At 42.4% G+C, this 14,956-nt stretch overlaps 1 protein-coding gene across 1 annotated transcript in view; it reads left to right on the top strand.

Annotated features, from left to right (window-relative positions):
• The window catches only part of GALNT2 (polypeptide N-acetylgalactosaminyltransferase 2), a 141,975-nt gene that overhangs the window by 62,103 nt on the left and 64,916 nt on the right, over nucleotides 1-14,956 (top strand). The window contains exon 2 of the mRNA XM_074948819.1: nucleotides 9,612-9,705. Coding sequence (XP_074804920.1) covers nucleotides 9,612-9,705 — 94 coding nt within the window. The remainder of the gene's footprint in view (nucleotides 1-9,611; nucleotides 9,706-14,956) is intronic.

Below are 14,956 nucleotides of genomic sequence, written 5' to 3'. Positions count from 1 at the left end.
AGCTCCAGCATGGACCGAACAGGAGGTACTGGATCTGATTGCTGTATGGGGAGACGAATCCGTGCTATCAGAACTCCGTTCGAAAAGATGAAATGCCAAAATATTTGAAAAAAATCTCCAAGGGCATGAAGGACAGAGGCTATCACAGGGACCCTCAGCAGTGCCGTGTGAAACTTTAAGGAGCTCAGGCAAGCCTACCAAAAAACCCAAGAGGCAAACGCCCGCTTGGGGTCAGAGACCCAGACATGCCGCTTCTATGATGGGCTGCATACAATTCTAGGGGGTGCCCCTACAACTACCCCATACTTGTACGTGGACTCCTGCAAGGGAGTCTCACACAACAGGGATGAGGATTTTGGGGATGAGGAAGATGATAGTGCGCACCAGGCAAGCGGAGAAACCGTTCTCCCTGACAGCCAGGAACTGAGAATCACCCTGGAGACAGCACCCTCCTAACCCGGGCTCCCGGCCCTTGAAGGCAGAGAAGGCACCTCTCGTGAGTGTACCTTTGTAAATATAATACACGGTTTAAAAGCAAGTATGTTTTTAATGATTGATTTGCCCTGAAGACTTGGGATGCATTCACGGTCAGTACAGCTACTGGAAAAGTCTGTTAACATGTCTGGGAATGGAGCAGAAATCCTTCAGGGACATCTCAATGAAGCTGTCCTGGAGGTACTCTCAAAGCCTTTGCAAAAGATTTTTGGGGAGGGCAGTGTTATTGCGTCCTCCATGGTAGGACACATTACCACATCAGGCCAGTAGCACATAGTCTGGAATCATTGCATAAGAGAGCCTGGCAGCGTGTGGTCCCGGTGTTTGCTGGCTTTCAAGCAACATCCGTTCTTTATCTCTCTGTGTTATCCTCAGGAGAGTGATATCATTCAAGGTCACCTGGTTGAAATAGGGGAATTTTATTAAGAGGACATTCAGAGGTGGCTGTTCCTGCTGGGCTGTTTTCCTGTGGCTGAAAAGAAATCATCCCTGCTGTTAGCCACGCAGTGGGGGGGAGGGGTGAAGCGAACATCCTAGAGAATTGGTGGGGGGGATAGTTGGGTTTGTGCTGCATGTTAACCCGAAAACATCAGCCCCTCCTTTTAAATGGCCAATGTGTCTCTTTCAGTTTTACTCCCCCTTTTTTTCATCCCGCAGCTGCAAATGTTTCAATTCGTCCCAGAGGCTAGCGTAGATAAGAAGTCAAAAAAAAAAAAAAAAGCACTCGCGATGAAATGTTTTCTGAGCTCATGTGGTCCACCCAAACTGAAAGAGCCCAGCAGAATGCATGGAGGCAGACAATGGCAGAGTTCGGGAAAGCACAAAATGAAAGCGAGGAGAGGTGGCGGGATCAAGAGGAAAGGTGGTGGCAGCATGATGAGGAGGCAGGATGCAATGCTGAGGCTACTGGAGGATCAAACTGATATGCTCTGGCGTATGGTTGAGGTGCAGGAAAGGCACAGACCACCACTGCAGGCCCTGTGTAACCAACTGCTCTCCTCCCCAAGTTCCATAGCCTCCTCACCCAGACACCCAAGAATGCGGGTGGCGGGGGGCCCTCCAGGCACCCAACCACTCCACCCCAGACGACTGCCCAAGCAACAGAAGGCTGGCATTCAATAAGTTTTGAAGTGCAGTGTGGCCTTGTCCTTCCTCCCCCACCCCTCCCAGGCTACCTTGGCAGTTATCCATCTATTTATGTGACGAATTAATAAAGAGTGCATGAATTTGAAACAACCATGACTTTATTGCCTCTGCAAGCGGTGATCGAAGGGGGGAGGGGAGGGCAGGGCGGTTGGCTTACAGGGAATTAGAGTGAACCAAGGGGGTGAGTTTTCATTAAGGAGAAACAAACAGAACTGTCACACTGTAGCCCGGCCAGTCGTGAAACTGGTTTTCAAAGCTTCTCTGATGCGCAGCGTGCCCTGCTGTGCTCTTCTAACTGCCCTGGTGTCTGGCTGCGCGTAATCAGTGGCCAGGCAATTTGCCTCAACTTCCCACCTCGCCATAAACTCTCTCCCTTACTCTCACAGATATTGTGGAGCACACAGCAAGCAGTAATAACAACAGAAATATTGGTTTCGCTGAGGTCTGAGTCAGTAAACTGCTCCAATGCGCTTTTAAACATCCAAATGCACATTCTACCACCATTCTGCACTTGCTCAGCCTATAGTTGAAGAGCTCCTGACTACTGTCCAGGGTGCCTGTGTATGGCTTCATGAGCCATGGTATTAAGAGGCAGACTGTGTCCCCAAGAATAACTATAGGCATTTCAACATCCCCAACGGTTATTTTCTGGTCTGGGAAGTAAGTCCCTTGTTGCAGCTGTTCATACAGACCAGAGTTCCTGAAGATGCGAGCGTCATGTACCTTTCCCGGCCATCCCACGTTGATGTTGGTGAAACGTCCCTTGTGATCCACCAGTGCTTGTAGCACCATTGAAAAGTACCCCTTGCGGTTTATGTACTGGCTGCCTTGGTGGTCTGGTCCCAATATAGGGATATGTGTTCCGTCTGTCACCCCACCACAGTTAGGGAATCCCATTGCAGCAAAGCCATCCACTATGACCTGCACATTTCCCAGAGTCACTACCCTTGATAGCAGCAGCTCAGTGATTGCGTTGGCTACTTGAATCACAGCAGCCCCCACAGTAGATTTGCCCACTCCAAATTGGTTACCAACTGACCAGTAGCTGTCTGGCGTTGCAAGCTTCCAGAGGGCTATCACCACTCGATTGTGAACAGTGAGGTCTGCTCTCATCTTGGGATTCTTGTGCTTCAGGGCAGGGGAAAGCAAGTCACAAAGTTCCATGAAAGTGCACTTACGCACGTGAAAGTTTTGCAGCCACTGGGAATCATCCCAGATCCGCAACACTGTGCAGTCCCATCAGTCTGTGGTTGTTTCACTGGCCCAGAATCGGTGTTCCATGGCATGAGCCTGCCCCATTGCCACCAGGATGGCCAAATTGCCGGGGCCTGTGCTTTGAGAGAAGTCTGTGTCTATGTCCTCATCACTCCTGTCACTGCACTGCCATCGCCTCCTCGCCTGCTTTTGCAGGTTCTGGTTCTGTATATACCGCATGATAATGCGCGAGGTGTTTACAATGCTCATAACTGCCGCAGTGATCTGAGCGGGCTCCATGCTTGCTGTGGTATGGCATCTGCAGGAGAGCAGAGTTGCAGGGGAAGCGGTGGTTGGATGACCAGTTTTGCAGACCTACCGCACCGTCTGCTGTTAGGACACAACAGCTGAGCTGGCTGCACACTTGCCATGGTATGGCGAGACCAAGAACAGCCGAGCAGAGTTGCAGCGGAAGTGGCCCTGGGAGACCACTAGGAGAGCGGAGTGCCAGTGGAAGCAATGAATGACGACGGTCATTTCGAGGACCTGCGAGGTGGATTCATAGCATCAGGAGAGTAGAGTTGCAGCAGAAGCTGTGGATGACGCTGATGGTTTGCAGACCTACTGCACCGCTGCTGAAAGCAGTATGGCGCCCGCATGGAAAAAAGGCGCGAAACGATTGTCTGCCGTTGCTTTCACGGAGGGAGGGGCGACTGATGACATGTACCCAAAACCACCCGCGACTATGTTTTTGCCCAGTCAGGCATTGGGAGCATAACCCAGAATTCCAATGGAGGGCTGAGACTGCAGGAACTGTGGGATAGCTACCCACAGTGCAACGCTCCAAAAGTCGACGCTAGCCTTGGTACTGTGGACGCACTCCGACTTAATGCGCTTAGTGCACTAGTGTGGGGACACGCACAATTGACTGTATAAAATCGCTTTCTAAAAAATCGACTTCCATAAATTTGACCTAATTTCGTAGTGTAGACATACCCTGAGTGTCTAAGCAGCCATTGGAAATAGATTGCTGACCCCTTTAACTGAGATTATATGGCACTTGCTCAGTACTTGATTTGTAACTTGGCTTGTGCCCTGTCCTCTAAAATTTAGGGATACCTGTAATAAGTCACTGCCTACACAAAGTGTGAAATACATATAAATTAAAAAAAATGCATATATCCAGACACTAAAATTCATATTGTTTTGTCTGTTTAGTAAGTCTTAAGTGACTTCCTGCTAAAACTTAATTTGTCAACGATTTCTTAATTTTTATTGTGACAACCCATAGCTAGAACATGCATTTGCTTTGGATAATTTTAATATTTTGTATTCAAAGAGTGGTGGCTGTGTTTAGGGACTTTAAATTTTTATAATACCATTCAGTCATAGAGTATGTCTACATTTCAATTAAAAACCTGCAGCTGGCTTGTGTCTGCTGTCTCGTGCTCTCAGGGCTCAGGTAAGGGACTGTTTTAATCGCAGCGTAGACATTCAGGCTCAGGCTTTAAGACTCTGCAAAGTGAGAAGGTCTTGGAGCTTGGGCTGCTGGTCAAGCCCAAACGTCTACACTACAATTAAACAGCCCCATGGTCCAAGCCCGCTGGCACAGGCTAGCTGTGGGTATCTAATTGCAGTGTAGACATACCCGTGGTGTCAAACTCAGTGGATGTTTTACATTTTATTACTAACACCCTGTTACAGACGTGCATCCTGTTGTGATTTATGACAGTTATAATTGTGAAATATTAGTAAATGGAGGAGTGTTGTTGTTGCTGTTGAAGGAGCTGTCCCAATGCAAAGTATTTGATCCAGTCTTCTGATTCTGGGATTGCTGTTTCTGAACTCCTATGGGTGTCTAATCACAAGCACCACTGTAATCATGTTTGTAGCTATCACATTGAAAACCTTTGTTTATAGAAAATCATGTAGAAAGACTTTCTATATTCTAACTTCTGGTAGGAAAATATATATAGGAATATATATATACGGTGAGAAACAAATGATGTAACTTGGACCTGTGGAATAGGGCTTTTGGCTAAACAGTCCTTGGGTTCTATTTCTGTGTATCTTATTTGTCACCTGCTTTTGTATGTATTTGGAATGCCTCTTGCTAAGCAATTCTTTACAGGGAGATTTAGAACATACAGCACATGTAGAATAAGAGCTATAGGTTTCCTATTCAGTGCTTATAAAAGAGCCATTCTCTGCAGTTACTAATAAATATAGAAGCCACTCTAAAGTCTGAAAAGTAGCTAGACAGACCTTTCTTTTGTTACACTGTTATCATGCTACTAACAATTTGCAAGCATTAGTGCTCACAGTCACTATGTCCTTGACCCTCCTTTTTTTTTTTTTCCTGTGGAGATGTGTGGAATTCGCAAAAAGAAAAGGAGTACTTGTGGCACCTTAGCGACTAACCAGTTTATTTGAGCATAAGCTCACGAAAGCTTATGCTCAAATTGGTTAGTCTCTAAGGTGCCACAAGTACTCCTTTTCTTTTTGCGAATACAGACTACACGGCTGTTACTCTGAAACATGTGTGGAATTGTATTTTTCCTACTGAAGCTGTCTTGGCACACTCACGGTAGTATCGGATAACTCCAGGTTCTTGTGAATCAAACAGATTTATGATTAGCTTATTAGATTTTTCCAAGTCCAATGTATCTGATACCTCAATATAAATAGCTTCTGTTGCTGAGCCTGCACTTGCCATAGAAATATGTGCCTATGCATATCTGTTTGCATAGACACAGTCAAATAATTTGAGAATAAATGAGTGCTTTGACCACTGTTTGTAAAAGACAAACGACTTATTGCAGGAAATATGTCTTAGTTCGTGTCTCAGTTTTTCTTTTCAGGGTTGGAGAGGTAATAGAATCATGGATTTTCATTTGTGTGTAAGCAGCTGTGTTCCAGATATTTTGGTAGGTAGCTTATATCTGTAGCCTGTTAATAGTACAGACCAATAGGTGTTCCTTCTCCCCACCAATCAGCTGGGCAGGAAATGGCCACTGAAAATTCAGATCTTCTACCTCACTGAGACCAGGTCTCCCTACTTCTTTTATTATTGACATCCACTGAGCCAGTTGCTAACCTGCACTTAAAAATCCTGCATGCATTGACTGACCAGCATGTCTGATGTGAGCTTGTAAATAAGAACAGGCCTTTCACTTTAGTTTCCTTAAATGTCACCAAATGCCAGAAGGAAGGCATGAATGATTTGCACACCCAGCCTGCTATTTTCTGCACCATTAAATCGATATAACTCTTTACCTTAGCAATGAGTGTGAATACGAATAGTAATCTGTTAAAATACTCTCCTATGGCAAGCATAGCTATACTTGCAGTATCTTGCGCTTACCACTGAATGCTATTCCACTGAAAGAGTCTGACATAAATATGTATGGCTATAGATACTGAAGGGGAAGAATGTCCTTGTCAATTAATCTAAGTTGTTATAGCTCTCTAACATTTTGCTCTAGGCTTCAACATGTGGGACTTGGTACCTACACTTACATTTTGTAAAAACATTCTTCACCTTTGGACATGGTTCTCCTAGTCACTGCTCTTGTGATAGTTTTACAAATTTTAGAGTTGTTGGCAACTGTAGTAATATTATGGTGCATTAGTAATCAAGTCCAGGTAATCGACCTTTGTTGTGAAGGGAAGCTTGATACCAAGGAGTTTGCTTTGCCAGGGAAAGCAAACTGATCGCCAACTTAACCTAAATCAGAATCACAAAAAAAGTTAATTTAAAGCTGATTTCTAGGCAAAACTTGGTAGAGTTATGTTTGCTAAGGAACATAATGTTTAAAAAGGGGGGAAATGATGTCTTTAAAAGTAAGAAAATAAACCATTCCAGGAAGGTGGATACACTGTTAATAACTTCTAATTGTGCAGACATACAGTTATCAGATTACATACTTCACAAACAGAATTTAGCTCTGCCCATCTGTTAATTTCAGGACAGCTGAAAGAAGGAAATTGATGGAAGAGGAGCTTCCAAACATGAGTGAGAAGCCAGGGGCAGAGGAGGCTAGCCTTTAAGGGAAACCACACATGAGTGCAGAAGGAAGCCAAGGGTATTGACTATGAGGCAAGGGCTTTCTGATGTTTTACTTACCAGCAATAATGAATCATTGTTTCAGAACTACATATCTGATTTCCGGGAATAAATATTCCTGAACTGCACAGACCAGTTATGTGCTTTGGATAACTAATATTCTGCCCATCCATAATTCTCCTATAATTTCAGTTGGATTAAGTATTCACTTCCTGTGCTAATCTCTCATGCACTGTTTTCACACCTGTCACATTCTACCCATGAAGTTCGGTGAAGTAATTCCTTTATATATTTTGTAAACCATTTTGAGATTAAAGTTGTCAGGGTAAATGTTCTCTATTCAGGCTCACAGTGCCAAGTGTGTATCTGAGATTGAGTGTTTTTGGGTGTCCCTTGTACAAGGCAGACTAATGGGTTTTTCTGTTATAACTAGTTACCTCTTTAAGATTGAAGAATTTAAGATTATATAATAAAGCTACCTATGTGAAAGTAGGACCCATGTATTTTTGTGATGCCATGGAATGTACTGCAGAATCCACTCCTTACTGCAGAGTTGTACTATAGAAACTAAAACTTCCTAGCTCTCATGGCTGTAAAGAAAACCTACCTGATCTGAACAGAAGTGTGCGGTTTCCCTGAGCCAGCAAACTACTTGAAAAGTATTGAACTGTATCATTCATCTGAGATTTAAATTCTAAAACCTAAAGATGACCATTTAAATATCAACTTCATTATGTCACTGCTGATCTTTATCAGGTATAGGGAGCTAACACGTTTATCTCACAGCCTCCAACTGTCTGCCATGCCTTTTTGGATGCTGAAACCCACAAATATCTCCTACCCAGCTTTTCTGTTACAGCTTCTTTGATGCAGTTGTACGTTGTCAGTACAAATATTTGTGGCACACTGAACTTGAATGAAGCTGGACCAGATTTTCCAGTCTGCTGCACCATAGTGCTGTAAAAACAAGCCTCTTGCTGTAGAATATAGCTTACCACAAAGTATGTGATTCTTGTAAATGGCCAAGGAATTCTGAATAATCAAATTTCTGATAAGCATTATTTACTCCAATCTGTTCTGAATCTATAAAATCTCAGTTCAGACTTGCAGCTTTTTTCAGTATTTGCATGGGTAGTGGCTGTTTAAAAAACAGCATCAAAAAGCCTTCTAAAAATATACTTATGCTTAAGCATCAATGCATGTAAACTTTGCACACAAAGTACTTAATTTTGAATTTGGCACTGGTAAACTACAGTGAGTGGGAGCTTTAGAAATGCTTTGACAGATGTGTACTCTGAATTTTCATGAAAGGATAGGATATTTCTCCTTTATAGGGACACAAAATTGAAATCTAGACAGTATTGAGTGACAAGTAGTTTCACCAACTACACCTGCCCTTGAGTTCCCTTACAAATTTTTACTATTTTATAGCTAATGTCAATGTCTGCCTTCCAATATCGTTCAGATCAAATATATTCTGTTAACAAGTGTTTCAGCTGCCCTTGCTTGCTCAGCTTTGACTCTGCGTGTCAAGCTTGGTTCATTCCTTCTCACATGCCACCATCAATATTAAAGATTCTGCAGGGCAAATCCTGCCCTTAGTGGGTTTTCACAGGGGAAACTGACTCTGTAATTGAGACTTAGCAAATAACTGTAATGCAGGAGAAGGAATAGAATCTTCCTTAATTGTGTTGACTCTGCAGGGCTAATAGGAGCAGCTGACTGAATAAGTAGAGTGCAGATGTGTAGAATAAAGGCTTTTCCATAGACACTTCATAGTAAAACCTCACTGTCGTAATATACCTAATTACCAAATATAGTCTTTTAAAATAAATGCTTTCTGTTATCCCACTCTCTCTTCCAACTTGATTCTGTGATGTATCCTAATGCTGAATTGATATCAGTTGTTTGTATGGTAACATGAACACATGATTGAGTTCTCTGTGTGATGAAGCAGGAATTAAAATGGGGCTGTTAGTGAACTTTCATCCTGTATTTATCAATATCTTTACTGGAATTCAAAAAGACTGATAGTTGCTTTTTCACTAAATCTTAGCATTTTTCACTATTACTATAGTCAGAAATCCAGTGGAACTATTATTTGAAAATCTGCTATCAGCATGGGTTCTGCCAAAATGGGTGCCTCTAAAGGGCAACTTGCTATGGCCCTTTCAAAAGTTTTTGTATCGGAAAGCCACTTCCCAGAATATGATGAAAATTAATAACTTAGCTATGTAGTATTTAGCTTTTATTATAAATATTCAAGTAATAGTGCTCTGAATGTGAAAACTGCTGGACATACACTATTTAGTTTTTGTTTTAGTCACACTTTGCCGTCACGATTCTTTGTAGAAACAAACTTCAGTATCACAGATTACATTTAGGTTCACATTTCCTAAGAAATTTTCTATTTGAGAGCAAGATATTTCTTCCACTAAGTAGTTGCCATATATGTTAAATGTTTGATCCAGTGTCTAGAACCCTGTTTTATTTTCCTATTTTTGGAAAAATTGGGGAATTTGCCATTCTCTCCCTTGGTGCCTAAAACAAATCTCTTGAGGTTTTTATACCCTTAAAAGGGTCTAAAGGCCATGTTAGTGTCAAAGAATAAAAGTGACTAGTCATCCCTTTTGAAAATACAGAAAATTAATATAAATTAATCATACCAATTTAAGAAATGGTTTTAAGTTTTTTTTTGTTTGCTTTTCAGGAGGACCCAAATGACATTGATGCACTAAAAAAGAAAGACCCTCGCAGTAACAATGGGGAAGACAAAGCACAAAGTGTGGAGACCCTACCTCCAGGTATTGCAGTAATGTTTGTTGCCAAAGTAAAATATCCAAAACTATGAGAAGCTGGGGCTGTGAATTTTTCTGATAGAGGCTTTTACCCAGGAAGGGAGAGAATTATTATGCAAAATGTGGATTTGCTTTCATTCTGAAAACTTCAACTTTCTGAACTCTAGCCCACCTTGCGAGTAAAAATACCTATTTTGCTGAGGCTTGGTCCTAAAATACTCTATCTACATTTGATCCGTGCCTGCTCATGCTATAAGCTATTCCCTGCGTACAGATTCATTTGTTGGAAGAAGGCTCTTGAACAAGAGGTGCTCCAGTTCTCTCCACTGGTGGGACTGGCAGGTGGTATGTACTCCCCATTGGAAAGTGATACTTGACACATGAGCCCAGTGTTGAATCTTCAATCAGGAGCAGGTCATTTTAGCTACAAATTGAAAAACAAAACAAAACAGGCTTTTCTGATAGAGATTGTGTTTCTTTTGTGTAACAGTCTGTCTAGGCCGGGGTGGCCAACCTGAGCCTGAGAAGGAGCCAGAATTTACCAATGTATATTGCCAAGGAGCCACAGTAATACATCAGCAGCCCCACATCAGCCAACCCCCCTGGCTCCCAGTGCCTCCTGCCCACTGGCAGCTCCGTTGATCAGCACTTCCCTCTCCCTCCCTCCCTGCACCTCCCGATCAGCTGTTTTGTGACCTGCAGGAGGCGGGGAAGGGGGGGGGGGGGGGCGAACAAGGACACGGCAGGCTCAGGGGAGGGAAGGAGTGGAGTGGGGACAGGCCCTGTGGCAGAGCCAGGGGTTGAGCAGTGAGTACCCCCCAGCACCTTGGAAAGTTGGCACCTGTAGCTCCAGCCCTGGAGTCGATGCCTATACAAGGAGCTGCATATTAACTTCTGAAGAGCCGCATGTGGCTCCGGAGCCACATGTTGGCCACCCCTGGTCTAGGCTAATGTATGGGCTATAAGCTTTATGTGCTCCAAAGCAAAGTGGCATCTTTTCCCACTCATATCTGACATTCTCTAGCATATAACGTATGAATGGAGCAAGGAGTCCAGTGTCTTTGTTTAAGAGGAACAGGGACATTTCCTGAGGTATGAGCTAGGAAAGCCTCAATTGACCGTGGGATGTGCTCATTTATGTATTTATCAATATAGGTTTGTTCCTCTTCCTAATACTCCTGTTGCTGTAAAACCTGCTGTTTTGCAGCAGTGGTAAATATGCATAGGTAGAATTAAAGCACCAAGGAGTGTAAAAAAGCTAATAACTCATTAGAATGGTCTCCGATGCCTAGCACTTGAAGAACAAGTGTATCTTGCAAAGGAGATTACTTTCTACCAGATGGTTCCACAGTATGTTTTCTCTCATTGATCTTCTGTACAAATCCAGATGCTTCGTTGGGAGCAATTATAACCCAAACATCTGGACTAGTATAGATGATCTTGAAGAAAATTAACAACCTAGGAGAATTTTTTAGGCGTCATCTGCTTTTTAAAATAAATGAATATGCTTTCATAAATTCTAAAGCTACTGTCACTAGCGCTTACAAATAAAATGTGAAACAAAATATTTGAAAATTCTTTTACTTGTCAACCCAAATTCAGGCTTTTGAGTTACCTTAGCTGACTGCATCACTAATGCCTAAAGCAGTGCAAGTCTCTACTGCTCTCTGGGACATTGTTAGTGATTAGGAATATGGTTTTTTCTTTTTCTTTTTTTCTTTTTTTTTTTCTTTGTCTTGTTGGATACTAACTTCCTGTCCTGAAACTTAGTCTGATATCCTATATGAATCAGAACCACAATATTTGGGGAGAATTTTATTTTTAGTTTAACAGTGAGTGTCTAATAAGCTAAATCAAAACTACACTGCATAGCACATACTCTACAAAGTTTAGGAAACATGTTCTATCAGTATCGCATAAGGTAAAATATAAGCTAAATATTTAATGTATTTGTACCTGTCTTTTTTAATGCAATTTGACAGTTGGAAACAGACCCCACTCTCCAAGCCGCCAATAAATGCTCACCAGTAGCTCTGAAAAATGAGTTCCCCAGTAGTAAAAAGAACAGGAGTACTTGTGGCACCTTAGAGACTAACCAATTTATTTGAGCGTAAGCTTTCGTGAGCTACAGCTCACTTCATCGGATGCTGTAGCTCACGAAAGCTTATGCTCAAATGAATTGGTTAGTCTCTAAGATGCCACAAGTACTCCTTTTCTTTTTGCGAATACAGACTAACACGGCTGCTACTCTGAAACCTTCCCCAGTAGTGCGTGTATACTGGGAAACAAAGCAGATAACATATAAAAAATACATGGTCAGTTGCTGGAAAAGGCTGATTAATCGAGCCTTTAATCTTAAAACTTAATTATTAGTAAATTGTCAAACACTACCCTCTTTACAGCTTCAGAGACAATATCCTTGTTTTTGCTGAGCCGCATTTTAATTTCCCTTTGCACAGTTACAATTTACAGTAGTTCACTTGAACTGTTGTACTTTATAACCATGCAGTGCCACATGAGCAATTCTAGCTGATGTAAACCTGTCTTATGAGAACACTTGCATTGGTCCCTCCAACTGCTGCCGTACCAGAGCATTGTAGGTACGCATTCCACAGTTGTCAGCGCAAGTCCCTTAAGCAGGGGTTGGTGGGAATACCATTTCACTATTGAAGAGGTGCTGTAACAATTTTAAAAAGTGATTCATATGCATTAACATTTTTAATGTATACAGTAGTATGTATTTTGTAAAATTAAATGTCAGTATTACATTAAAATAGCCTTTATTTTTTAATCCAGAAAATCTTTAGGATTGAAGGCATTGCACTTTATAAAATGGAAAACTATTATTTGATGCATATTTGAAGTTACTGTAGTTCAATATGAATCATCAGGCGTATAGGTGATTGTCACAGTTTTGGGCTAACTAAACCTTTGACCTCTGTGGTCTGCTCAAGGAATCCCCTCTCAGGCCTCTAGCCATCACCATTCTCTGAGCAGGGACACATATCCCTCTCCCTTTTAACCCAGGGGGTTTAGACTTGCAGCCCCCTTGTTTATCTCCACAAGTCTGAGTCCAGCACCTGCTTGTTGCTTTCTCTTCCAGGGCTTTGACCAGTGCATGCCAGTAGTTCCAAGTAGTCAAACAGCTCTTTCAGAGCAGAGTACATTTATTTTAGGATAAAAAACCTTGAAAACATGTAAAACAATAAGAGGATTAAATGCTTGTTAAGTTCACCAGAAGCCCCCACCCTTGCCATCAGTTCTTACAGGAATTGGAATCCCTGATAAGTTCCAAAGTCTTTCAGATCTTTCAGTCAGGCTTTGCCTCTCTTGGTTATCCGGTCATGTCCATTTGTAGCCCAAGAAGCCCCCTATGTCAGTTCAAACTCTGTTTTTATATCCAAACCCTCCTGTTTTTAGTTTCTAAGTCTCCTGAAATATGTACAACCAGTCACTGTCCCTTTCCCCAGGTGGTCAGGCGTCAAACACTGGGTATCTGCATAACCAGCCTTGGGATTTTGCGTTGATCATCCATCATGATTCCACAGGGAAACCACCCGGTGAGCCAGGAACAGACACATACTTAGAACATTCACAGACCTTTGTATCATGCGTGCCCATATCACCTGGTCTATCTCAATATAATAGTCTCTGACTTTTTTCATGCTTTCAAGAGCTCACTCAAATATACAGATAACATTCCTAATGTTAAATACAGAGGTCTCGAGATATACCTGTTTGCCATATCTCTCACAGTGATATTGCACATATTGTTTACTGGAGTGCTTGCAGGGTTATTGTGGAACACTGCTAGGAAAATCAGCTCCCATGGTGGAGCTGCAGCATTAGCACTAATGGTATATGCTGTCTCTGCGAAAGTGCTGAGTGACTTGGGGCAGGAGAAGTGATAAGCCTTGTTTCAAATAGGAGCAATTGTGCATTATTGCAAACTGTTGTGTGAAGATGTTGCAAGTGTTTGCAGTGTCAGAATTCTCAAGTGTAGAACTGACTTCAAAGGGTAAATCCCTGAAAATGTCCCGAGAGAAATTTGGAAGACTCATAGAAGTTTCTTTTTACCACTCTTAAGGTTGGGCTTTGACAGCTACAAAGTGTTCCCTCTGTTGCATTTTCACTAATTGGAAGCTGAAAATCTGTTTTTCTACCCATAGTGCTGTAGTCTCCCCTCTTGCTCGCTTCACAGGTTGCTAAATAAATGTGTTTCAGTCTGTTACATTTTGGTCTCTCTGGTTCTGGCTTTTCTGGATATTTTCTTCAGCCTCTTTTGGGAGGTAAATTCATTTGTAGGAGGTGTTCAATCTGAACTAATTGAATAGCTCTTAAACCTGTAATTCAAAATATAGGAATCTATGTTCTTTCTCTGACTAGACTGTCTTAAAATATTTACTTCCCATGGCTCCTCTGCTTTTCACTAGTACTTGCTGTTCAGGTAAACTGTCAGTATTTGAACTCCAAACACCACCACCGCAGGCTTGGTCAGAGCTAACTTCATTCATCAGCTCCTCAGATGGCTCAAACTCTAGAGAATCTCAAATCTACTCAGTGATTTTCTTTTCAGTAAACTGTTTCCATTCTTGATGGATTTTTGTCTCACACAGTATTTTGGTATCAGTCTTATTTTCCAGCAGAAATTCCAAGTGGAATTCTGGTTCGCTATATCTTCAATCAGTTGTGTAACAGACAGTCCTAACTCACTTTGCACACTGTGCAAATTGGCAACAGTAAAGGTGTATTTGAAATCTCTGGCTGCCCTAATGAATGCCTGTTAGGCCACATCTACACTACCTGCTGGATCAGCGGGTAGCGATCGACCTATCGGGGATCGATTTATCACGTCTAGTGTAGATGTGATAAATCGATCCCAGATCACTCTGCTGTCGACTCCGGAACTCCACCAGGATGAGAGGCGGAAGCAGAGTCGACGGGGGAACGATGGCCGTCGATCTCGCGCCGCGAGGACGCGAAGTAAGTAATTCTAAGTCTATCTAGGATACGTCGACTTCAGCTATGCTATTCTTGTAGCTGAAGTTGCATAGCTTAGATGGATTTCTTCCCTCCCCCCCCGTGTAGACCAGGCCTTATACTAGTACACCCGTGAAGCAGAGCAGCAGGTTATGGGTAAAGTATCCTAAGATATATGCTTTATTTGCCTAAAAACTTTTGTTAGCATCCATGGGGTGCTTCAAGAGAATGACACACTCTCTGCCAGTCTGCCACTTACTGGACTTTCCCAAAAATA

Source organism: Natator depressus, chromosome 3 (genome assembly GCF_965152275.1).
Source record: "Natator depressus isolate rNatDep1 chromosome 3, rNatDep2.hap1, whole genome shotgun sequence".
NCBI lineage: Eukaryota > Metazoa > Chordata > Testudines > Cheloniidae > Natator > Natator depressus.
Note: the sequence above shows the minus strand (reverse complement) of the source record. Positions and strands in the feature narration are given on the sequence as shown.